The following is a 25,694-nucleotide window of genomic DNA, read 5'->3' as shown; positions in this document are numbered from 1 at the left end:
GAAGCAGAGATGCCGGCCAACTCCTTGCACCAGGAATCTGAAGGGGGCACAGACATGTGGGACTGGGCCCTGACCCGGTGGAAGCTGATGGAACTCCAGGCAGACAGTGTGCAGATGAGGCTGCAAGACACCCAGCTGGTGACCCCCGGAGAACTGCTTGGTGTGGGGGAAACCTTCCAGTATCTGGTGTGAGAGGCTGTGTGAGAGCAGGGGGGAAAAGAGTTCATTTCTCCTCTCACAATGTCTCCACTTTTCTACATTAGGTGATCTTTAATGTCTCAGTTGCGTCTTAAACTTCTCAGCGTACAAATCTTACACAGATTTTCTTATATGCATTCCTAATATTTCAAGGACTTTGATGCCATCATATGTGGTATGTACTTCGAGTGGCTCACTGCTAGTATACAGAAACATAACCTATTTTGGTACATTGTCCTCGTATCCCGTGACCTTGTAAACCTCACGGTTTAGTCCTACTGGCTTGTCATTTATTCCCTGGGAATTTCTATAGATAATTATGTTGTCTCCAGGTAGTTTTACTTCCTCCTTTCCAGTCTGTCCATCTTTCCCTTTTGCTTCCCTAATTATACTGGTGATGATCTCCAGTACAGTGCGACCAGGGGTGATGGGAAGAGACACTCTGCCTGGTCTCCGTGTCAGGGATGCAGCCAGTCTCACCTTGTATTATATCAGCTGTGGTTTTCTGCAGGTGTCTTTTTCCTAGTTGAGGAAGTTCTCTTCCCTTCCTAGCTTGCTGAGAATTTTCAATCACAAACGACTTTTGGATTGTTACAAATGGTTGTGCTGTTCGCCTACGGAGGTGGCCTGCACCCCCTTTCATTCTACTGAAACAGGTGATTTTCCAAAGAGAAGCAAGCACCCTGCATTCCCAGATGGCCTCCAGCCTCACACCACCTTTCCCACTGGCCTCTCTCTATTACTCCTCCTTCTCCTCCTGTGCCCCTGAGGTCTTGCAGAGGATGACATGTACCTCAAAGGGTGTGTGCTGGCATCCACTTTCCTCACCCATAAGTCATTCCCCAAGACAGACCACGCTCCTGGGAGACCAAGCTGATCACATCGCTGCCTCCAGACACACGCCTCACACTGCTGTTAACTCCCTCAGCCCAACTTCCAGCACCCTAAGGATGAGGGTGTCCACACCACACTCCCAGCACTGGCATCCTGCCCTTCCCCACATGTGTGTTCAGGTAGGCTCATCCACACACTGTGTCCCTCCCTGCCTGTGACTTCAAAGTCGTAGAAACTAACATGCTCCCAGCCTGCATGACCCCGTGTGCTGCACACGTCACATGTGCCCAGGTCTGTGTGACACATAAGGACCTCGTTCCACAGGGTCTTCCCATGGTTTCACTGACTAACCCCAGCCAGCCTGCACCCTCCTCTCCTAAGACATAAGCCCCACATGGGGAAGAGGGTGACCAGGCCACTCTCTCCTGGAGCTCAGTCAGGGTTCATCCAAGCCCAGGGCGAGGCGAAGAGCCCTCTGAGGACTGCAGGACATCAGCGCCCTGTCCTTAGGGAAGGGCCCACGCAGAGGACGTCTGGCCTCAACGCCAGGAGCTCACAGCCCACAGCCCACAGGCCTGAGGGCCCCAGGACACTGGTCAGAAACAAGGCAGGCAGGCATGGGACAGCCAGAAGCACCCCCCTGAAGGCAGTCAGGAACAGTGGCCACAAGCCCCTCAAATCCCCATCGACCAAAACCCCGGTGTCAGCAAGCAAGTCCCATGGTGGGACAGCAGCGGTCCACCAGGCCAGAGAGACCCAAGGGAAGCTGCTGTGGGAAGGATCACCAAGGTGGGGGCACCACCTAGTGGCAGCAGCTCCTCCGCACCCACAGCGCCGGGGGCCTCGGCAAGCCCCAAATCCCAGCAAAGCCTGGGCCCGAAGGCAAGCAGACGCCAGCCCACCCGGCACAGGCCCAGGGCACTCCCAGCCACAGAGCCCTCTGCTTCCAGGACATCTGATGTCACCTCAGGTCCCCATGGCTGAGAGAAGGGGATCCCCAAGCTCGCCCACAGAGGCACGCATGTCTCCACACACGAACGGCAAGTGCACTCAGCCCTCCCACAGGGACCACAAGCGGCAGCCGTGGCCCCCGTGGCCCCCATGGCCCCAGCTTCTCACCGCATCTGTGTCCCTGTTGCCCACTTCATCACCACATTTAATGCTGCCAGACATGGGCTTCAGAAATCCCTAAGAACTACCCCAAACCTGGTCCCTAAAAACAGAAAAGAAAGCCCAGTGCATCTCAGGTTTACTCAGAAATCTACTCTGGTTTTTGTTTTTGTTTTTCAGAGACAGGGACTCACTCAGTCACTGGAGTGCAGTGGTGCAATCACAGCTCACTGCAGCCTTGACCTCCTGGGCTCAGGTGATCCTCCCACCTTAGCCTCCTGAGTAGCTGGGACTACAGGTGCACACCACTGAGCACAGCTAATTTTTTTTTTGTTTTTTTGTTTTTTTTTTTGGTACAAACAGGGTCTCAACTACGTTCCCCAGGCTAATCTCAAACATTTAGGCTCGAGCAATCCCCCTGCTGCAGCCTCCCAAACCACTGGGATTACAGGCGTGAGCCACTGTGCGCAACCAGAAATGCACACGTTTACCAAACCCTCCCGGTGATTCTATGAGCTGTATTCAGCACCGCCAGCCTGCATTCCCATGGACTGCGGCATGAGCACCACCCCCACTGACGTCGAGCGTGAGTCACCCGAGATCAGGGCCTGATGCAGAACCACACTCAGACACCCGCCCTGTGGAGCACGACGCAAGGAGCGGCGGGGAGCCCTGAAGGGACCCAGGCATGGCAGGCAACCCAGCACGTGAGGAAACCTGCCCCCTACCAGGCCCATGGCCAAGGCCAACACAGGAGACTAGGGGTCAACCCCCACAGCGAGGACGGCTCCATCTGCCTTCCTGGCCATCAGCCTCCGGCTGCTCAGAGAGGACGCTCGCACCAGCCCTCTCCAACTCACAGGGCCCTCCATAAGTACACGATCACGTCGGATCTTCACACGCAGTTGGGGAGAAGAGCTCCATGTCCCGCTTTCAATAAAGAGAACGCTGGCCCAGAGCAGCGCAGTGACTTGACACAGGTCTTACTGTTGGTGACAGGGGGTGGGGGGCAGGGCCTTGAATCCAGCCTCCGAAGCACTGTCTATGTTCCTCATCAAAGCTGCAGAGCGCCACACATGCATGCCACTTGCCTCCCACCCACTTTAAGCTGGTGGTGGGCACAGGCAGCCCACCTCCACCAGCCCTGCAGACCAACCCCTCCTCTCCCTCATCCAGGCCCTGGCCACCAGGAAGGGCAGAGTGAACACAGAACACACAGGCAGGCAGAATCCCCGGGCCAGCTTGCCCTCATGCTGGCCACACCCAGGCCAGCTCGCCCTCACATAAGCCATGCCCAGGCAGGGCGCTCAGATGCGGGAACAGGGCCGAAAGGAGCCACAGTACTTTGAAACCAGCCAGATACAGCAGCCAGCTGCACCAGGTCTGCTGCCTGACTGACACCCAGTGCCCCGGGGCAAACTGCACACTGGACACTCCAGCAGGGCCGGGCCCATCAGGCACGTGGGGGCCTCTGATGTCCCTTCACAGGAAAGAAGTCACAGAGGTTTCTCATCTGGCCAGAGTATGCCTGGGAGCAGAAGGGTCGCCTTCCAAGCAATTAATAAGCCCAGAGAACAGACAGAAGCACAAAGCATTTAGGCCCCGCTGAGGCCGGCCCTACAGAAGTCTGTGTTCTACAGGGGGAGTTCAAGAGGAGACAGCAGCCCGGACTGTGCTCTGACTTAGCAAAGCTCAAAGAAAATGAAGAGGCACTTTCAGGTGACAGAGAACTGAAGCCAGTAATGCTGATGAGAAGATAGTGGATTCCAGAACCAGCAGTCGGACAGTGTGGTCAAAGGACAGCTCTTTCAGAGAGTCTCAGTCTCAGCCTAGTTTCCAAGAACAGCAGGAAAGACAGGCAAGAAGCGGGAAGCCTTGAAATCTCACAAGCAAACACAACAAGAGGCCGCCTCGGCACCCGCACCACAGGCCCTGAGCCCCGGGCTCCGATGGCTCCTTCAAAAGCATCGCTCCTGCACCTCCTCGAGACCCGGCGCACACAGGACAACCAGGAAGGGGGGCCCAGACCAGGGCTGCCAGGAGGCGGTCACCTGCAGGGGCACAGCGGCTGAAGGGCAGGGGCCAACTGAGCAGCTGCTGGAGAAAGATGAGCGCAGGGCCCTGGGATGGATGGGGCAGGAGGACAGACAGGACCAGACCTGGGAACGCTCCAGCTACCTGTCTATAAGAATACCATCCCCAGCACCCAGGGTGGTCCCCCAGCAGCTCCACCCCACATACCTCCACCCACGTGCTGGCACTCAGCTTGGCACAGACTGGGTGAAGAGGCTGCTACAAGCACCAGACAATCGTCTTCCACTATGGTGGGTGAGAACCGTTTGGATCTGTGTCCCTGCCCCAAACCTCATGGTGAATTGTAATCCCCAGTGCTGGAAGTGGGGCCCGGTGGGAAGTGTTTGGATCCTGGGGCGGATCCCTCATAGCTTGGGTCTGTCTTCATGATAGTGAGTTCTCATGAGATCTGGTCATTTAGAAGTGCGTGGCACCTCCCTCCCAACACTACTCACGCTCGCTCGCTCTCTCGCTCTCTCGCTCCTGCTTTCGCCATGTGGCGTGCCTGTTCCCCCTTCACCTTCCGCCATGACTGAAAGCTCCCTGTGGCTTCACTAGAAGCCAAGCAGATGCCAGCACCATGCTTCCTGTACAGCTGCAGAAGCGTGAGCCAATTCCACCTTCTCTTCATCATTACCCAGTCTCCAGTATTTCTTTATAGCAATGCAAGAACAGCCTAATACAGTCGGTTTTTCTTAATTCTAAAAACTCAGTTCATCTCCACTGGTTACAGTTCCCTAAAATGATTTCCCCCAAAAGCAATTACTTCCTCAGTACACACCAAAAAGAGTCCTTTCACAAAGCCCCGCAACGCAGGGCAATCAGACGCCTGCCACTGGTTTGCTGTGGATATTCTGCTTCTCAATGAAGATGTTACTAAGGCTTCAGCAGGATGAGTCGCTCGGTTCCACTGCCCCACCCGCTGGGAAAGGCCTCATTAAACCTGAGCAGCCCGGGACAAATGCCCCCCACCAGCCACAGAGATGCCTGGCTGGAGACAGCGCTGGTGAGCCAGAAGCAGGCTCTGCTCTTCCCCGACGACCCTTCAAAGAAGGCGGGACCCCGAGGCACCTGCCCCTCCCTACCTGATGCTCAGGCCGGTGGTCTGGTCCAGTCTCTCCCAGCTTTGCAGCTTGGCCAGCAGCCTCTGAAAATACAACAAAAGCACAGACCCCATCATCACCTGCCACAGGATTATCACATAAGACTGACAATAATGATCACGGCGCTAAGTCCCTGACCTCTCAGGAGAGCCTGCCCTCATCTCTGAGCTGGGCGCCACATGCTCCAAGTCTGCTTGGAAGCGGCCACGTTATTATTCCCCAACTGCAGAAGCCACACTGGCACTTCCTGCCTCACTCCTTCCTGGCCCCATAAATTCAAGTATGAATCCCAGCAAGCTAAAAGCAATGTGTGGCCGTGGAGGGAGAAGGCAGACAGCTTCAGAAAGGATCCTGGGGTTGACTGTGCCCCAGGGAGCAGCCTCAGGTGCTTGAGCTATGAGGACTCATCCCTCTCCCATCTTCCAGGGGCTCCTCAGGGAGCCAAGCCCTGGAGCAGACAGACTCAGTCCTGGAGCCAAACTTCCCACCATCACACAGCGGACCAGGACCAGCAGGCCCCAGGAGAGGAGAGCAGCCATGCTGCGGCATGAGGGAGGGTGACATCACTGCCTACAGGCCAGCCCACCCCTCTGTGTCACACGCCTGTCCCACGCTGAGCCTCATCCCAAAGAGGTGAGTCTCACGACCCTTCTGGGATGGAAGCAATCTGAGGGCAGGGACTCTGTGCCTTTGTTCTGGCCTGGCTTCGCCTCCACCCAGTGCCACGCACCATGCCGTTATCAACGCTCCACTCGGCAAGTCAGTCAGGTATTCTCAGAGCCCCTCCTATGCACAGGCACGCACTTGACTAGTAACTATATGACAGCCAACGCCACAGAACATTCTCTACGCGCCAGGCACTCCTCTGAGCACTTTGCATAGACTCATGTGAGCCTCACAGGCCTGACAAGGCAGCCAGCACCACTCCCTTCCTGCGCAGACGGGGAGACGGACAGGGAGGTGAAGGAGCTGGCCCAGGGACATGGAGCAGCAAGCACCCAACTACAGAGTGTGGCTTGAGAGCCCCAACTCTTCAACCATCAAACAATAAATTACACCGTGGGAGAGAGAAAAGGATGTCACATGAGAGCTGTCTTTTCAGGCTAAGCTCCGACAGAACCCAGCACCTGAGAGAAGAGTCCCTGCTGGACACCCCCGCTGGCAGGGAGCCACCTCACCGCGGGTCACAGGGCCAAGGCCCCAAAAAGACCTTGGCTGTATCACAGCTCTGAAGAGGACAGAAACGCCACGCCACCCAAGGGGGACTCTGGAAGTGGCCAGCCAGACAGGTGGGCAGCTGCAGAGCACTGTAGATGGAGTCTGCTCTCCTGCCAGGCCCCACAACCACCGGAGAAAGGCGGCACAGGTGTGCCAGGCACAGAGGGGAGTGGCTGTGGCCACATGGAAGTGGCGTGAAAGACAGAGGACCCGGGCAGGGGCCAGAAGGCCTAAATTCTGGTCCAAATTTGCTGTGCACCGGGCAAGAGAGGGAGCTTCTCTGAACCTCAGTTTCCTCCTCTGCCCGCAACACGACTGCAGGATGCTTTCCAGCACTGAAATCTTCCTACCAACTGCCACGGTGAAGGCAGAAGACCCCCAGTACAGGGCCCTGCCAGCCCTAGTCCTCACAGTGCCACACGCACTCTGACTCACCCTCTGTACCAGTTCCCTGCTGCAACCGAAACAGATCACCACAAACTAAGTGGCTTCAAACAACACAAATCGGTGTAGCACAGAGGCTCACGCCTGTCATCTCAGCACTTTGGGAGGCAAAGGCAGGAGGACTGCTTGAGCCCAGGAGTTCAGGACCAGCCTGGGCAACACAGGGAGATCCCATCTCTACAAAAATAATTTTTAATATTTAAAAAGCCCGGCCGGGGGCGGTGGCTCACGTCTATAATCCCAGCACTTTAGGAGGCTGAGGCGGGTGGATCACGAGTTCCAAGAGATCAAGACCATCCTAGCCCACACGGTGAAGCCCCGTCTCTACTAAAAATATAAACATTAGCTGGGTGTGGTGGCGGCGCCTGGAGTCCCAGCTACTCAGGAGGCTGAGGCAGGAGAATCGCTTGTACCCGGGAGGTGGAGGTTGCAGCGAGCCGGGATCGCACCATTGCATTCCAGCCTGGGGACAGGGTGAGACTCTATCTCAAGAAAAAAAAAAAAAAAAAAAAAAGGCCCACAAATGTAATATTTTATAGTACTTTAGTTCAGAAATGCAAAACGGGTCTCCCCGAGCTGGAATCATGGTGTTGGCAGGGTTGTGTTCCTTCTGCAGATTCCAGGGGAGAGTCCACTTCCCTGCTCTTTCCAGCTTCCAGAGGCACCCACATTCCTTGGCTTGTGGCCCCTCCTCCATCTCCACACCCAGCAAGAGCTGCCAAGTCCCTCTCACGTCACTCTGAGCACCCAGGATGGCCCAGGAGCCCTTCCCCACCGTGGGCCAGCTAACCAGTCACCTCATTCGCCCTGCCAGGGAAGGTGCTATGTTCACAGGCTCTGGGGATGAGGCATGGACCTCTCTGGGGACCACGATTCTGCCTCCCACCCCATCACAGCAACCTCCATCTTGTAGGTGAGCAGCTGGTGGGTGTGACCACAATACCGAGGCTCCTCCAGGCAGGGCAGAGGACACCCACAGGAACCGCACACCACACAGGCCCTCACCTCGTTCTCCAGCTCCAAGCCAACCAGCGTCTCCTGCATCTTCTCCTGGCGCCCCAGCTTCCTCTGCAGCCCTTCCAGCTCTTCCTGGAGCAGCCCGTTGGTCTCTCTCATCTCCCTGGCAGTGCCACAAAGAGTCGCTCAAATAGCCACACACCCCAGGGATAAGGCCAAGAGCCCGGGAGCCCTGCCCCTACAGGGTCTGCAAGGCGGGCTCCATGCGCACAAACCCAGACTCACTCGAGGCGGCTGCCCCATCCCCCGCAACCCCTCACCGCAGGCGCGCGCTCTCCTCCCGCAGCTGCTTCAGCTCCCGTTCCAGCCTAGGGAGCCGCACCAGCTCAGACTTCATGTTCTTCACAATCGCTGCATCCTGCTCTTGCAGGGACAGCTTCTGCTCCAGATCCTGATGGAGGCCAGGGACAGAGAAGAAGGGGAAAATGAGCCACGAAGAGACCTGGAGAAAATCACATGCACACGGCTAAGAGAAAGAAGCCAGTCTGCGACGGCTACATGCACTGCAGGATCCAACCACAGGACGTTCTGGGAAAGGCGGGGGTTATCAAGTGCTCAGAAGGAGAGAGGCCAGGATTGACTGGGGGAGCAGAGAGGATTTTTAGGCAGTAAAACTTTTCTGTGTGACACTCTAATGGCAAATATAGAACATTTTACATCTGCCCGAACCATACACTGTCCCACTCCAAGAGTGACCCTCGCGTGACCTGTGGACTCTGCGTGACACTGATGTGTCTAGGCAGGTTCATCACTGTCACATGTGCTCCACTCTACCAGGGGAGGCTGCGTGTGTAGGAGGGGGGAGCAGGGGGTACACAGGAGCTTTACCTTCTGCTCATTTTGCTGTGAACCTAAAATTGTTCTAGAAAATACCATCCATTAAAAATTAAAGTCACTAAGGTCACAAAGTTCCTCTGCTAAACTGCCGCAGGTCCTCAGCAGCCTCCATGCCTCAGGACTCTCCTGTGGGAGGCCTTCCTGGGCTGCACCAGGGGCCTCGAAGCTGCTTCCAATACTGAGCCTCAGCATCCACTCCAGGGCAGCTCTTCCCAGCGCTGTCCTCCCAGCCCCCCGCGTATTGGGAGCTGGCATTCACACTGCACACCACCGGCCTGCTGTGCTCACCACCTGCCCTCGGGGAGCTCTCCAGGAGCGAAAGTCTGTCTCAAGTCTGGTCCAGGATGGCACTTCATGGTAAAACATCCCACCCCTCCCATGTCAAGCCCACTTCTGCCACTCTAGCAGCACGTGTGACAGCTCAGTCTTTCCAATAGTGAGGACAGGCTTTTCCCTACGGTACCCAGTCCCCTTGGGACACAGACAGCTGGCATCTGTGGAGCAGCAAGTCACTGAACAGGCAGAGTATGAAACCACGACCAAACCAGACGGTCATTCAACAAACACTAACAGAGTCCATCGCCCTGCCAGCCAGAAAATCCTGAGAGGTGGGCAGAGGGCTGTGAGAGGCCAGGGACCACCACCAGGAGGGGACATGGCAGAGGCTAGGTTGGGGGTGCCGGTCAGCTCTGCAGCCAGGAAGAGCTGGTGTGAAGCATGGAGGTGAGGGTGCATAGGGGCTGAGAGGGCACAGCCAGAGCACAGGGTCTGGAGGCTGCTCTCCAGGCAACAGGAGGCAGGAAAGGAATCTGGAGTCAACGTCTCCCTGGTACGTTCTCCGCAGGGAAATGGCACAGCCTAAGCTTGAGTCAGACTCCCAGACTGAGACCCAGCTCCAGCTGTGCAACTGTGGGCAGCTTTCTCAACCTCTCTATGCCTGTAGCATCTTCTCACACTCATCAGCACTTGACGTCATCACACACACAGACATTTTCTCTTGGTGTTTGTGGTCAGTCTCCCTCCTCTAGAATACACGCTCCCGAGAGCGGAAGCATTTGCCTCATTCACCGCGGCATCCCTGGTGCCCAGCACAGTGCCCAGCACACAGGGCAGCAGCTAACCTCACAGAAGGACCACAGAGCTCGGCACCAGCACAGAGAGGCCAACAGGGGCAGGAGAGTCAAGGCCACCACAGGGATGTCCACAAGGCACTGACACGGAGTGACTCACCTTAATCTGCTGCTCGTGGTCTGCTCTTGCTTCCTGGCTGGCCTGGAGTTCCTGGATTTTCTGATTGGCTTCCTGGCATTTTCTATTGAAGGAAAAATACATCACACACAGAAACAGGCATGTGGCAAAGCCAACAATTCTCCTCAGCCTGAGACCCACCCCAGCACAGAGCCACACACGTTCACTCCCACCCCAAGGTTCAGGACCCCCCGCGGCACAGACCCCCACACACACACACTCCACTGCATGGGTACCCCAAAGTCCCAGGCCCCAGCCCACAGGGGTTGGGCCTCAGGCCCAGTCTGCTCATCCAGATGGGGTGCATAGTGAGCCCAGGCCACCTGCAAGGTCCTCTCCAACAGTGGCACCCACAGCTCTCACCTGACTGCAGCAACCTCCAGCCCCGGTGCAGCTGCAGCAGGGCCCCACCCAGGAATGACCTCTCCTCTCTACTACAGAACTAGAACTCTCCTAATACGACATCTGCTGAGGGAAGGGTCCAAGTCTGCAGAAGGTGCCCACAGTCTCCAAACCGCACCTCCAGACAAGACTCTCATGTCTGTGCCTCGGCTCAGCCCTGTGTCTGGACATCCCTTCCCAGCCACGACTCCTCCACCTCCAAGGCACATGATGCTGCCCTTTCAACCTAGCCCTCAGCAGGGCACAGCAGCTCAGCCTGGGATCCCAGCACTCTAGGAGGCTGAGGCAGGAGGATTGCTTGAGGCCAGGAGCTCAAGACCAGCCTGGGTGACAAAGCGAGACCACCATCTCTACAAAACGTTTTTTAAAATTAGCCAGGTGCAAAACTAATCCCAGCTACTCGGGAGGCTGAGGCAGGAGAATCACTGAACCCAGGAGGCGGAGGCTGCAGTGGCCGAGATGGTGCCACTGCACTCCAGCCTAGGTGACAGAGCGAGACTCAATTTCAAAAAAAAAAATTAGCCAGATGTACTGCACATGATTGCAGACCCAGTTCCTTGGGAGGCTAAGGCAGGAGGATCACTTGAGCCCAGGAGGTTGAGGCTACAATGAGCCATGATTACGCCATTGCACTCCAGGCTGGACGACAGAGTGAGACCCTGTCTCAAAAAATAAAGTAAAATCTGGCTCTGCAGGAGCCCTCTCTAAGAAGGAAGGGGAGGAAGTTGCTGCCCCCATGCTGCTCCAGGAACATCAGGACACTTTCTGGGCTCATGGTCCTGGCTCCAGAGGCCTCAGCATCTGCCCCTCTTGACTGTCTGTGAATTAGGACAGCATCTGGGAGTGCATCCACATCCCACCCAGCCACCAAGAGAGGCGGGACGCATGCCCCCACACGTGACCCGACCCCCGACCCCACACCCTGGCCCCGCCCACTTGTGTTGCAGGTCCAGCTGCTCCTGCAGCTCCTGCTTCTCCGACTCCAGGCGCTTCACCCGCATCTCCTGGTCCATCACACTCCACTGCAGTTCTGAGATCCTCCCCTTCAGTGCATTGATGGTCTAAAAGCAGAAGGGACCAGAGAGCCACTCAGTGAGTGGAGTCCATGCGTGGAAGGAGCCTGCACATGGAGATGAGAAGAGTGGAGAGGACACCACCCACGTGCTATAATCAGGGCGGGAGGCAGAGGGGCATCAGGCAGAGGGGTAACGGGGCAGATGGCAAGGGGGCAAGGGGGGCAGAGGGCGGGGGGCAAGGGAAGCAGGGGAGCAGAGGGCCAGGGGGCAGAGCCACCTCCTTCTGGAGGACGCGGGTCAGGCAGACGTTCACACGCAGGGCCCACCTTCCTCCTGGTGCTCCAGAGCAGCACAGCCCAGAGCCTGCCACGAGCCACCCAGGAGCTGACGGAGGAGACCCAGGCCCCAGCCAGGGCCCCTGGAAAGGAGGCTTGGTGACACGGCTTCAGAAGCAAAAGCCCTCACCAGCCAAGATGGGCCTGGACTCTCAGGCCTGGCACCTGCCAATCTCTGTGCCAGTGTCCCACGCTCCCAAAGTCCCACCAGGCATCCACATACCCACCACACCATCACTTCGGTCCTCCCTCCAACCGTGGCTCCTGTCATCCCTCCCTAGCCACCCCAATGCTACTATGCCGGCTGTTTGCTAATGACATCGCCCTCGAACAACAGCAAGGCACTGGCCAACCAACAGGACAAAGATGGAGGATGTGCAGGGGGCTGGGCTGTAACTGCTGGGGAGGCAGTGCGCTTGGAAGGGGAGCGCACGGCACGGGCAGGAGCGCCCCTGGGGAGGCGGCCCCTGAGCAAAGCCAGCAGCCCCTCTGGCAGCCTCCAGGACAGCAGGTCTGCCTGACATCACAGAACCCGCATGCAACAGAACCGCCACGCTTCATCCTGACCACCCCCACCAGGCAACCTTCTGAGGACCCTAACCCTCTGGAAAAGCTCAGAAAACCCCAGGTGTCCTCAGAGAAAGAACACGTGGGTCGAGCCAATGTGAAAAGCCGGACAGACCCTGAGAAGCGTCACTGTAAGTTAACACACGGAAACATATGGGCATAATGTCAGCTCTGGGGACCACGCACCCAGGGCAGGACAATGGCAAACTCACACAGCAAACGACCTGGGTGGGCCTGGCTAGGCGGCACCTTCCGCAAACAAAGAGGCCTCAGCACTCATTTCCTTGTCCCTGAGAACCCGTGCCTAGCTCAGGACCTGCTGAAGCCTATCACCGCTGTCCACCCCACGCCGCCCTGAGAAGGCCCACATGGGGGCTGCGCCCTCCCCACACGCCCACAATATGTACGGTTTACTTCACCACAACAGTGAAGCATCAACCTGGGAGTCAAAAAAAGAAGAAAGGTATTAAAAACATACTAACAATAAACACATCCTCCCTGAGGTCTTCTGAACTCAATTAATACACACCATGTGCCAGGGGCAAGGCCAGATGCAGGGCCGAGCCCACCTGCCCACAGGGGCACCCGTGTTGTAGGGGACGCCGGACAGTTGGCAAGGAAGAGGCGCATAAGATAATTCCAGAGTAAGGAGCGTGACAATCAGGGCCCTGTGACAGGAGAAGGCAGTCAAGGCCTAGTGAGCAGGGAGGGCTTCCCTGAGGAGCTGCCATCTCGGCTTAGACATGACAGGCCAAAGCAGCAGCACCTGCAGCGCCACCATCTTCCCCTCGCCGTGCCCCACCCCACTGGGCACCGCCCTGCAGCTCCTGCAGTCTCCTGCTCCTCTGCCCCTCATGAAGTGCTGGGCACGACTCACCCTCCCCCATGGAACCACAGGTGCCCGCAGGCAGCGGGGACAGCCCCCGGCCCACCTCTAGCACAGCCCAGCACATGGGAACTGGAACCCAGAGCACGGGCAAGGCAAGAGCAGCTTCTCAGGAGCCAATCACGCCTCCTCTCCTGCCAATGTTCCCTCCAGAAGCAGATGGGGGAACAACCTGAACACGCTTCCCCAGCACCGCCCACAGAAAGGACCCACGGCCAGTTTCTGGACCCCTCCAGGACCCCCGCTGCACACCCACCCCACCCCCACCACGCCAGCAGATTTTCATGTTTCCTCTTGGCACCAGCAATCTTGATCGCCACAGAAAAAGGACAGGAGAGGTCAGAAGATTCCAATTTCCACCAGCGCCCACGTCTGGGCTGTTTCTAAAATGCAAGCAACCTTCACCAGGACTGCGGTTCACACAGGCTCTGGTTCAGAGGCAATTCTCCGACGCCATCAGATGCCTGTAATCCTTGTGGATAGTCAAAGAAATGCAAATCCAAACGTGCCTACTTAAGCCTCCTGACACAACAACAACTATTTCCAGAAAAGACCACCATCCACGACAGGGAAGGCTACGGGGAAACTGGAGCCCTCAGCCAGGGCTCTAAGAACAACCGCTACAGAGACCACCGTCGCTGGGGACCTTATATAACCCAGTCCTGGGGGTCTGTCCAAAGTCAACAGAAGCGAGGGCCGAGGGAAGGGCTACCTGTCGCATACATACACAAGTGAACGCAAACACACTAAACATCCACAAACAACAAAAAACGGATTCGTCAGCCATTTAAATTCATAATTACAAAGGCAAAAAAGTGCTTTTTTTTTTTTTTTTTGAGACAGTCTCGCTGTGTTGCCCAGGCTGGAGTGCAATGGTGCGATCTCAGCTCACTGCAACCTCCACCTCCCGGGTTCAAGTGATTCTCCTGCCTCAGCCTCCCGAGTCCCACAGGCGGGGACTACAGGTGCGCACCGCCACACCTGGCTAATTTTTGTATTTTTAGTAGAGACGGGGTTTCACCATGTTGGTCAGGCTGGTCTCCAACTCCCAACCTCAGACGATCCACCCACCTCGGCCTCCCAAAGTGCTGGGATTATAGGCGTGAGCCACCACGCCTGGCCCAAAGTCTCAACTTTTTAACTGAAAACTACAGAATGGAAAATTAATACTTCTACTGATGACAACTATGCACAAAATGCAGCTGCCCGTGTGGGAAGCACCATTGAACACACAAGCCGGCGCTGCAGTGGCGAACAAGAGCATGCACTCCCTCTCCTCGGGAAAACAGCTCTAGGAGGGCGGGCCCCACGCAGCAGAGGCCCCGCTCACCTCGCCAGCCTGGGCCAGGCTGTCCTCCTTCTCACGCAGCCTCTTGCTGGCAGCGTCCAGGTTCTGCTGACACTGCCTGTTGCGCTCCAGCTGCTCCTGCATCTTCTCCTCCGCCCCGGCCTCCCGCTCCTGAAGCTGCCGGATGCGCGTCAGGAGCTCCTGGTTGCGGTCGACCTCACGCTGTCAAGAGAGCAAGAGTCAGATGCCACATGCCGCCCACGGGAGGGTCAGCGGGGAGCCCTCACCCCCACGCCTCTCTCAGAACATGCCGAGGCACAAAAAAGAGCCGAGCAGGACCCGTCAGCCAAGTCAGAGGCAGAACCAGGACGGGACCTGGGACCCAGCTCCAGCGTTGGCACCCCCGCTGTGGCACCACGACAGTGAGCACTGTGCGAGGTCAGGGCTCCCAGGAAGGGCACTTGGCACAGATCACACACACATTTATCACACCGTCTGCTCAGCAGTTGCCTCTGCAGGGAGAGGGGGCATGGGAAATCTAAAATTCAGCATTGACCTTGGGGAGAAGCTGAGCTTTCACAGCACCAGCAAATCCTGTCTAACTACGCTCTGGCCGGCACTGAAATGAGCTGGCACTCCCCCAGCGAGCAGACAACAGGGGCAGAGACAGGTGGCGTGGACAGGAGGCTGCGGACAGAAGCAGTTTACACTGGGCTCAAATCTGCCACACATACACCCCATCTCACACAAACCTCCAGAGCCACCCCCTACGACTGGCCTTAGGGAGGCCACGTGGCTCTCACTTGTTGGGATGGGACATAACCAAGAACCACGCTCAGACCTCCTGATTCTAATGACCCGCAGGCCCTCCAGAGTTCACTGCCAGGTACCGGAGTCCCAGGAGGTGAAGGTGGTGAGTCCTGGTGGAGCCCGGCACTCTGGGGCCCTCTCGCCCTGCCTTCCTCGGGAAGCACCAAGCACTCCCGGAGGCCTGGGTGGAGTACGAGCTTGTGCTGTGCTCATCCAGGATACTCCAGCCCAAAACCCAGGAGAGCTGTGACAGACGTGGCCGCCTTCTGAGAGAGGCTGACCCGCACACCTCGGAGGGACTCCAGCCCTTGTGGGCTGCCTCAACAACCCAGAGACCCTTCTGTGATGCAGAACAAGAGCTGGGGTTGGCACGGGGCTCCGCTCAGCACCATCACAGCCAGATGTGGCACCGGGCCTGGTACTGCCAGTCCCAGGGCAGACAGGGCAGCCAGCAGATCCTTGGACTTCAGACACTTAAGTCTCACCCCCTAATAGGTATTTCCAGGTGGAACTCCAAGGAACAATTGGAAAACTACTGGTTCTGACTGTTCCTGGGGTCCCATGCAGCTGTGTCTGTGGGCAAGGAAGGACAGGCCTGTTAGAAGGTGGCTGGAGCTCAGCAGGGAGCCCCAGGTGTAAGCCCAGTCACCTGCATCCTTGGATTTCCCCAAGAAAGGGTTCCTGGAGACCCTACAATGACCCCTCCCTCAATCCAACATTTGTGAGCACCCATAAAATGTCATAAGCTGTGCCACACAATGGAGATCCTGGGCAGAGTTGGGTGGGCCCCGCCCTCGGGTACTCTTGGCCCAGAGGAACTCCAACAGCTGCACACTCTGTCCCTCCTGCCTGAGAGCCACAGCCATGCCATGAGCACACTGCCTCCAGACTAATGACCTGGTGCCATCTCTCCACCCCTAACAAGGGAATCTCAATAGTTATGGAGATTCCTGTGGCCTCTCCCTCCCCTTCCCACCAATTCCTCCAGGACTGTCCCTCCTAGGACCCACCCAGGCCATGAGCAAAAGCCCCACCTCTCAGGGAAAACAGCTCTCAAAGCAGCGATGGAGCCAACCCTGAGGCAGTGGCCCCCACCCTGGCAGTGCCTCAGGCTCACAGAGCCCACACAATGCACCACAGCCAGGATCTGCAGGCCAGGGGCAAGGAATCCAACCAGCATCACACCCAGGAAGACGTGAGCTATTTTTCTAGGGCCCAGGAGAGTGTGTGAATAAACTGCATGATGTCAGGGCGGGGCTGGACATCCACCCGCCAAGAGAGGGCACGGAGGCCAGGGAGACTTCCCGCCCAATACTCTGCCTGAACCTTGGCAGCATTTCCACAGCTCATCAGCACTGACGGAAACCCTGGCAAAGTGCTGTTCATCAGAGCAGAGGGGATCCGCACACTCAGTGGAAACCTAATTCCCTCCCCAAGGACGGGGTGTTTTCCCTGCTGCCCTGGGTGAGCCAGGAGCGACACGGAGCCGCCACTGAGGCCAGCACCCTTTGCTAGGGCCCTCCAACCCCAAGACCCAGCACGGACCCGAGACCCTCATCCACCCCGTGACCTCCTAAGCCTGTCACTCCTACGCTACTTGGCATTTCTGCCAGACCTGCATTCCAGTTCTTCCAGAGGGAAGAGGAAACCAGGAGACCCAGCAAAAGAATCTGTGCCAGCACCGCAGCCTCAATGAACAGACATAGCAAGTGTTCCCATTTCATGCCACCCTCCTCTAGAACATCAAGCATAACTGATACCTGCCCCACAGCATGAGTGGCCTCAGAAGGAATGTCCTGGCAACCATGACACAGGGCATGTCAGGCTTCCAGCCAGCTGGGTTCTGATTTCCTATGGCCTGGCAGGTACCGTGCACAGCCCTCTTGCTCCCAGGGACTAGGATCAGATTTCTTATAACCTGGCAGGCACCGTGCACAGCTCCCTTGCTCCCAGGGAGTGGGATCTGATTTCTTACGACCTGGCAGGTACCGTGCACAGCCCCCTTGCTTCCTGGGGCTGGCTGGGCCGACCCTCACCCCACCTGAACCCACCTCATAGTTCCTGGCACTGGTGCTGGCCGCTCTCTCCAGCTCCACTCGAGCCCTCTTGTGACTCAGCTCCATCTGCATCTTCTCCCGCTCCACCTGGATGAGGTGGGACTTCGAACGGATCTGCTCTGCTCGTTCCTCCAGCTGAGCAAGTCGTACCCAAAGGAAAACAGAATCCTCAGTGACTGCATCAAACAAGGTGAGTGACAGTGCAGCAGACACACTCCCTGAGCACCCATTCCGGCAGGTCCCGTGCTGTCTTGATTTGGCCCAGCCACTGGGCCCCAGGCTGGGGAACAGGGGAGGGGCAGGAAACGAGAAGGTGAAAAAGCCTGGGAAGAGGAAGATGTCTTTTGAGATGACATCAAGCACATTAGTGAACACAACGGCCTGGAATGCCACCATTTATTTACCAGCCAATGGCTCTGTGGGTCAGAAGTCCAGACGTAGGTGGCTGCATTCTCTGATCAGGGTCTCCCAGACTAAAAATCAATGCAGTCGGCCACGACATGTTCTCACGTGGAGCTCAGCATCCTCTCACAAGCTCACAGAGATGGAGAATGAGGTCTCCTTCCCGACCAGCTGCCAGCCCAGTACAGCCATCAACTTCTAGGTGCTGCCCACATCCCTTGCCACACGGCCCTCTCCATCTCCAAAGTCAACCACGTCCAATCTCCCTCATCAAATCCCTCTCCTGCCATGTCTCTGACTGCTTGCCTCGGACGTCTGGACTCAGACTTAAAGGGCTCAGGTGAGTACATCAAGCCCACCCAGGGAGTGGATCAAGCCCACCCAGGTAATCTCCCTATCTCAAGGTCAACAGATCTTAGACCTTAATTACATCCGCACAATCCCACAGCAATGATACCTACTCAGTATTGGACTGAAACCTGGGAGGCAGTGGGAAGGTGAGTGTGCACAAGGAGCCTGGAATCTGGGGGCCCTCTCTGAAGTCTGCCTCCCACACAGGGCTAGTGATTGCAGGTGAGCTGAGCCTCAAAGAGCCCCAGAAGACTTGCCAAATAGTTCCAGAGCCGGCCTTTGGGTACGACCTGCTCAGCTGAAGAAAAAGGCAGAGTCACTGACTCTTCACGTGGCCCAGAGCCTTGCAGTGCAGCATCTCCCGGCACTTAATGAATGCAGAGTCTCAGACTACACCCCAGACCTACTCAGTCAGAATCTTCTCTTTAGGTCGGGTGTAGTGGTTCACACCTGTAATCCCAGTACTTTGGGAGGCCAAGGCGGGTGGATCACTTGAGGCCAGGAGTTCGAGACCAGCCTGGCCAACATGGGGAAACCCCATCTCTACTAAAAATACAAAAATTAGCTGGGCGTGGTGGTACGTACCTGTAATCCCAGCTACTCAGGAGGCTGAGGCAGGAGAATCGCTTGAACCCAGGAGGCGGAGGCTGCAGTGAGCCAAGATCACGCCACTGCACTCCAGCCTGGGTGACAGGGCAAGAGTTCGTCTCAAAACAAAAAACAAAAGAATCTAGGCCGGGCGTGGTGGCTCACGCCTGTAATCCCAACAGTTCGGGGGGCCAAGGTGGGTACATCACTTGAGGTCAGGAGTTTGAGACCAGCCTGGCCAACATGGTGAAACCCTGTCTCTACTCAAAACTACAAAACTTAGCCGGGTGTGGTGGTACGCACCTGTCATCTCAGCTACTCGGGAGGCTGAGGAGGGAGAATCGCTTGAACCCAGGAGACGGTGGCTGCAGTGAGCCAACACTGTACCACTGCACTCCAGCCTGGATGACAGAGTAAGACCTTATCTCCAAAAGAAAAAAAGAAACTTCTTTTTAAACACATTCTCAGGGCGTTCACATGCACATGAAAGTTTGAGAAGCACCGAGTAGAGTGGTGGTTCCCAATGGGGTCCAGTTTTGCCCCTGGGAACATCTGGCCCTGTCTGGAGACACCTGATTGTCACAGGGGGGTGGTCACATGTGCGTGCTGCTGGCTGGCATCCAGGGGGTAGAGGCCAGGGAAGTTGTTAAACAGCCCACAATGCACAAGAAAGTCCTGAGAAAAAAGAATTACCCAGCCCAGATGCCAAGAGTGCCAAGGCCAGGAAAGCCCGGGACGGGGGAGGGAAGTTTCTCTGTCCTCCCACCTGTGTTCTCTGGTAGCCCAAACCGACACTTCCTTTATTCCTATGTTACCGTGTCTCGATTCCCAGCTGCTGCTGTTTGGGGGTTCCTAAGACTACCCTTCAAACTCAGCAGCCTTCCTGGTCTCACTTCTGTGTCTGCAGTCAAGCCTGAGCCTCTCGAGAAGGGTGGGCACCCCGCCTGCAGGGAGCACGACCAGCAGGGACCAGGAGTCCCAGACACACCTGATCTGTGTGCCACCTCTGCCTGGAGCTGACTATAAGTGAAAGAAAGGAACCCTGAAAGCTTGCCCTTATATTAAATCAACACAGATGTGTGGGAAACCAGACAGCACACATTCCCCCCACCTGACACGTTCTCCAGGCCCTCCCTGCCACGCCAGGGGCTCAGGAGGAGAGAAAGAACCACGACGAAGTCCAGGAACGGGATGTGACAGGGGCCAAGGACCGGATGTGACGGGGGCCAGGGACCAAGGCTGGGCTTGCCGCCATCACTCTGCTCACCACTCGCTCTGACTACCGCACTCCATCACTGATCCCCTCACCGAGAGGCCCTTACCAGTAAGCATTGGGAGCCTCAAAGCTCCAAGACAGACTCTAGAATCCCACAGCTTTGACAGATAGGCCAAGAGGTCCCAGACATTTGCATCACTGGAATTACAGCATTTCAGACCAGAGTTGCCAACTCTGTCACCCAGGCTGGAGTGCAGTGGCGCGATAGCTCACTGCAACCTCCGCCTCCCGGGTTCAAGAGATTCTCCTGCCTCAGCCTCCCGAGTAGGTGGGATTACAGGTGCCCGCACCTGCCCAATTTTTGTATTTTTAGTAGAGATGAGGTTTTACCATGTTGGTCAGGCTGGTCTCAAATTCCTGACCTCAAGTGATCCACCCACCCTAGCCTCCCAAAGTGCTGGGGTTACAGGCGTGAGCCACTGCAACCAGCTCAGAGTTGGCAACTTCTAATTTTGCCAGTGATAAAAAACAACTACCATCTATTACCTTCATAATTTCACAAAAGAGCATTTACATATATATTTTATATATATAAACACACATATATATATATGACCTAATCTCAGAATAAAAAACAGTCCTCAACAAGAAAGGGCAGTGAGCAAGCTAGCAACTAGCATTCTTTTTTTTTTTTTTTTTTTGAGATAGGCCAAGAGGTCCCAGACATTTGCATCACTGAAATTACAGCATTTCAGACCAGAGTTGCCACTCTGTCACCCAGGCTGGAGTGCGGTGGCACGATCTCAGTTCACTGCAAGCTCCGCCTCCCAGGTTCACAGCATTCTCCTGCCTCAGCCTCCCGAGTAGCTGGGACTACAGGTGCCACGCCCAGCTAATTTTTTGTATTTTTAGTAGAGACAGGGTTTCACCGTGTTAGCCAGGATGGTCTTGATCTCCTGACCTCATGATCCGCCCGCCTCAGCCTCCCGAAGTGCTGGGATTACAGGCATGAGCCACGACGTCCGGCCACAAGCTAGCATTCTAACACACGTTAATTCAATTATGCAACAAAACAAATACACACACACACACAGTTTCACCATATGCAGAAGGGTCTCGTCTGGGCTCCAAGAGCGCAGGAAGCCAGAGCCTCCTCTAATGGGGACTGAACTACAGAATGGCTCCGGGGACCGCAGCAGGAATTGGGAAAGAGGATCCAGGCAGAGGAGCCTAAAGGAGCCTGTGCAGCCACAGGGCCCAGGCAAGGCTGGAGACACTACTCGCCAGCACTCCACTCCCCACCACTCCCCACCACTTGGCGGCCCCGTTATCCCAGCCCCAACTGGGACTGGGCCCATCACTCTTTGGAGCCTGAAGCCTTCAGGAGGCCTGAGTCCTCTGCAGTTGTGTCCACAGCGAGCAATCCCAAGAACTTGTAATGAAACAAAATACAACTACTTTATAGAAGAAAACTGTACAAAATCACCGCAAAATCTGCAAATGGCCCTCCACAGTCTGAGACCACAAAACACCCAGTCCTTCTGCTCACTGCTATGGCTTTGCCTCTGGGCTGCCCGGGCACTCTGGGCACTGTGTTTCCAACACAGCCTTCCTGACAGTCCTGGTGCTCACTCCCCCAGGCAGTTTGGGTTTTGTCCTCAATTAGATGAATGAACTGGCTTTCCGATCCTGTCACCAGGGTCTGTGGGTGCACTTGTGTGAACCCAACGCTGAGCGCCAGGCCCTACTCAGAGTGCTAACAAGGCAGGCCTTTAAGCCAGGATGGCTCAGGGCCCCAACTAGCCTCCAGCTACGACCCCAAAATGAGGAGTGCCCACAGTGAGACCTGGAAGACGAGCAGCTGGTCTCTAGGCTCCGCTAATACTGACCCACCTCAACTACAGAAGACTTGAACAGGTCCTGCCTGGGCCCAGGGTCTCCCAGAGACCCCCATCCCAGCACATGCTGCTCACCTGAACTATGTGGGACTTGAACAGGCCCTACCTGGGCCCAGGGGTCTCCCCAGAGAAGACTCCCACCCAGGCACATGCCACTCACCTGCATGCTCTGCTGGTACTGCATCTGCAGAGAACCTGGGGCCAAGGTGGAAATATCCAGTCCAGATCCTCCCTCCACGCGCTGAGAGATGAAGTTGTTCAAAGATCTCAGGGTGGATAAAACCGTGGTGTTTTCCCCCAGGTCTTCCATGGTTGCTTTCCTTCCAGGGACAGACAAAGGACTGGTCAGGGCCAGCTCTTCCACGTGCCATCAGCTGTGCAGTCAGCGGAGCCTCTGGACAGCCCCACTCCCAACACTCACTGGAGCCGACAATACACCTGTGCCCGTAACCACATTCTTCAGTGGCAACTGGGAGCCACGCTGCCAATTTACCAGACAAAAAATGGAAGCAAGAAAGCATGCCACCAAATCCCCACCACCAAGCCACTAACTGAGTCTCAGTTGCACATGGACAGATGGACAGCTGGCGCCCGGGAGACAGGGCTCAGCACTCAGGTGGCACGTTCCCCCACTGCACTGTAAGAGGGTTCTCCAGAGAGACAGAGCCAACAGGACAGAGACAGACACACGAGAAGGGCTTTATTAGAGAAACTGACTCACACGATTAGAGAGACTGACCCACAACAGGCCGTCTGCAAGCTGGAGCCCTAGAAGCCTGGCAGTGTGACACAGTCCAAATCTGAAGGCCTCAGAGCCAGGGGGGCCAATGGTGTAATTCTCAGTTCGAGGGACTGCTGGGACGTGTCCTGGATACCAAAGGCCGGCGAGCTTGGAGTGCTGCTGTTGAGGAGAGGAGAGGAGAGGAGAGGAAGAGTGTATCCCAGCTCCCGCAGGCAGATGGACACATTCGCCTTTTCTCTGTTTTTGGCCTCTCCAGGCCCCCAGGCTCTTGGATGGTACCCCCGACACTGAGGATGGATCTTCAGCACCTGGTCCACTCAGACTCCCAAGCTCATCTCCTCTGGAAACACCCTCAACAGGCACACCCAAAAACAAAAACGATGCTTTCCCAGGTTTCTAGGAATTCCTGAATCCAGTCAGTTAATGCCTGAAACTACCTACCAGGAACACTCACAAAAAAGTCTGGCCTCTTGCCCAGGCGGGGTGGCTCACGTCTCTAATCCCAGCACTCTGGGGAGGCGGAGGCAGGCAGATCACTTGAGGTCCGGAGTTCAAGACCAGATTGGCCAACATGGCAAAACCCCATCTCTAATAAAATACAAAAACTAGCCAAGTGTGATGGTGTGCGACTGTAATCCCAGCTACTCGGGAGGCTGTGGTACAAGAATCGCTTGAAACTGGGAGGCAGAGGTTGCAGTGAACTGAGACCGCACCACTGTACTCCAGCCTGGGTAACACAGTGAGACTGTGTCTCAAAATAAATAAATAAATAAATGAATAAATAAATAAATAAATATAAATTAAGGCCAGGCACTGTGGCTCATGCCTGTAATCCCAGCACTTTGTGAGGTCAAGATGGGCAGATCACCAGAGGTCAGGAGTTCGAGACCAGACTGGCCAACATGGTGAAACCCCGTCTCTACTAAAGCCGGATGTGGTGGCATGCACCTGTAATACCAGCTACTCCGGAGGCTGGAACAGGAGAATTTCTTGAACCCAGGAGGCGGAGGTTGCAGTGAACTGAGATTGCGCCACCGCATTCCAGCCTGGGCGACAGAGCAAGACTCCATTTAAAAAAAAAAAAATTTTTTTTTAAATCTGGCCTCTGGGAATCAGAAACGAGGCATGCACAACAGTGACAGTAAAGATGATGATCATCACAGCTGTGCTAATTTTCATTGTTTATTTCTAGTGACATTAATAAGTACTACTACTGTTTTCAACTAGGTACCGGAAAGAAAGGTATCTGACATTTCCGAGCACCGAGACTTCTTGAACTTCAGTTTCCTCATCTGTAAACTCATGACAGTGAAATCTACTTGCAAAGCTGTGGGGAACGGGGTCAATATCCCTCAAGTCTTCCACTGCTAGATGATGGGAATGCGGCTGCAGTTTGACCAGCACTATATTTGTAAGCTCAATCTTAACAGGGTGATGAATTAGGTCTTTTTACACAGATTCTAGAGATGATGAAACCGAAGCTTCAAAAAGTTACAGAACGGAGATTGGAACTTGGGTCTGTCTGGCTTTGGAAGGCTGAAGACAAGCCGTAGCAAGGAACCTTGCACCCCTAACACCGGCGCTTACGATGGTCTCATGGCAGGCCGGCCCACCAGCCACAACTAGGGAACAGCCAAGCGCGTTTAACAGCCAAAGGTAGAACTTCTGCAGCTGCAGTTTCTGAGTTTCCAATTAACAAGAACCTTGGCCTGGTGCAAGCAGAGGCCTGAGCTCCCCAGGCCGCCAGCCCCGCAGAGGCAGGCCCGCCTGGAAGGAGGCTCCACAGCCCAATTCCTCCATTGCCCAGACGAGATCAGGGTGGCCCTTGCCATCCCTGAGGGGAAACCCGGCCCACACGCCCCCTTCCTGAGAGCGGACCCGCGCGAGCCACTAGGATGCCAAGAGCCCCTGCAGGCCCGACTGCTCCACCAGGAGCCAGCTCAGGCCCCTTCCTCGGCGCGCCGGCACCCCAGCCCGGGGACCCCCACGGCAGGCAACGGGACCCCGGGGCTGGGGCCACGAGCACGCGCCCCTCGGCCGCCCGCCCTGGCACAAGGGACGGCTGCGGAGACCCAAGCGAGGGGCCCGCTGTCCCCAGCACAGCCCGAAGTGGGGAGTGGGTACAGCGGAGTGGGGAGAGGAGGGGAAAGCACAGAGAGGAGAGCGCGCCCATGGGAGACGGGGCGGGCGCGCGGTCCTGAGGCACGGGGTCCGGGTCGTTGTGCCCCACCCTGGCGAGCACACTCGGTCCGGGCCCTCGGCCCCGCCCTTGCCACTCCCGGGACCCCCGGGACCCCGGGACCCCGCCGCCCGCGCGAGCCGGGCCGCTCACCTCAGTCGCCCGCGGCCAGCTTGCTGCCGCCGCTCGGATCTCCCTCCGCTCCGCCCGCGCCCATTTATCGCGACACTTGCGCCTGCGCTCTCGCGAGACCTGGGTGGCAACCGGGCCGTAAAGAACCGACTCTGCGCACCGGTTGGTCCTGGGGACTCCGCGTCCGCACCCGGAGCCGCCACCCCGGGAGACTCCGCACGGAAAGGACTCGGAACCGAAGGCTGAGCCAAGGCGCAGTCGGGGGGCCCCCCCGGCCCTGCGCAGGACGCTCTTCCACTAAGGCTTTCGCCTCGCGCCGTAATGTGTAGAATAGCCGCGCCCACGGTAGCCTCCTCGGACAAACTTGCACTGTTGACTCTTCCCAAAATTTTGCTACTCAGTATCAGCTTGAATCAACCTGTTATTTTGCTTTTCTCTGGGCCTACTAGAAATGCAATTTATGCTACCAGGCTACCTTCCCAGTGCTCTGCAAGCCAGGGCACAGCATCCAACGGGGTGAGGTCAGGCCCCATTATTATGGTAACCTTTGTCTATCCTTCAAATTGGAGCCTTCCTGAGAAGAGTGTGCCTTTCTCGTTTCCAAATTCTCTTCCTGTCCTCCTCCCATCTCTGCCCAGCCCTTGGCTTCCCTCTAAGAAGATGCTGTTCCTAAGGGTCTGCAATGAATTTTCCTTCTTTCAGAGAAAAAGACTTCCAAGGCCGGGCGCGGTGGCTCACGCTTG

General features: G+C 56.4%; 1 protein-coding gene across 9 annotated transcripts in view; it reads right to left on the bottom strand.

Annotated features, from left to right (window-relative positions):
* MAD1L1 (mitotic arrest deficient 1 like 1) overlaps positions 1-25,211 on the bottom strand; it is a 408,622-nt gene extending 383,411 nt beyond the window's left edge. The window contains exons 1-10 of one of the 9 annotated variants that reach the window (XM_063631057.1): positions 24,973-25,211; positions 22,620-22,799; positions 22,059-22,213; positions 17,438-17,578; positions 14,619-14,798; positions 11,421-11,545; positions 10,065-10,146; positions 8,258-8,388; positions 7,986-8,100; positions 5,301-5,362 (exon numbers count right to left, since the gene is read on the bottom strand). In XM_063631057.1, coding sequence (XP_063487127.1) covers positions 5,301-5,362; positions 7,986-8,100; positions 8,258-8,388; positions 10,065-10,146; positions 11,421-11,545; positions 14,619-14,798; positions 17,438-17,578; positions 22,059-22,208 — 986 coding nt within the window. In that variant the 5' untranslated portion in view covers positions 22,209-22,213; positions 22,620-22,799; positions 24,973-25,211. Of the gene's footprint in view, positions 1-5,300; positions 5,363-7,985; positions 8,101-8,257; positions 8,389-10,064; positions 10,147-11,420; positions 11,546-14,618; positions 14,799-17,437; positions 17,579-22,058; positions 22,337-22,619; positions 22,800-24,972 lie in introns of all 9 variants that reach the window. The other 8 variants (XM_055262343.2, XM_063631054.1, XM_055262342.2 and 5 more) reach the window with 8 other exon arrangements.
* Between the last annotated feature and the right edge of the window lie 483 nt (positions 25,212-25,694).

The sequence above is a fragment of the Symphalangus syndactylus genome, chromosome 22 (genome assembly GCF_028878055.3).
Source record: "Symphalangus syndactylus isolate Jambi chromosome 22, NHGRI_mSymSyn1-v2.1_pri, whole genome shotgun sequence".
Classification (NCBI taxonomy): domain Eukaryota; kingdom Metazoa; phylum Chordata; class Mammalia; order Primates; family Hylobatidae; genus Symphalangus; species Symphalangus syndactylus.
Note: the sequence above shows the minus strand (reverse complement) of the source record. Positions and strands in the feature narration are given on the sequence as shown.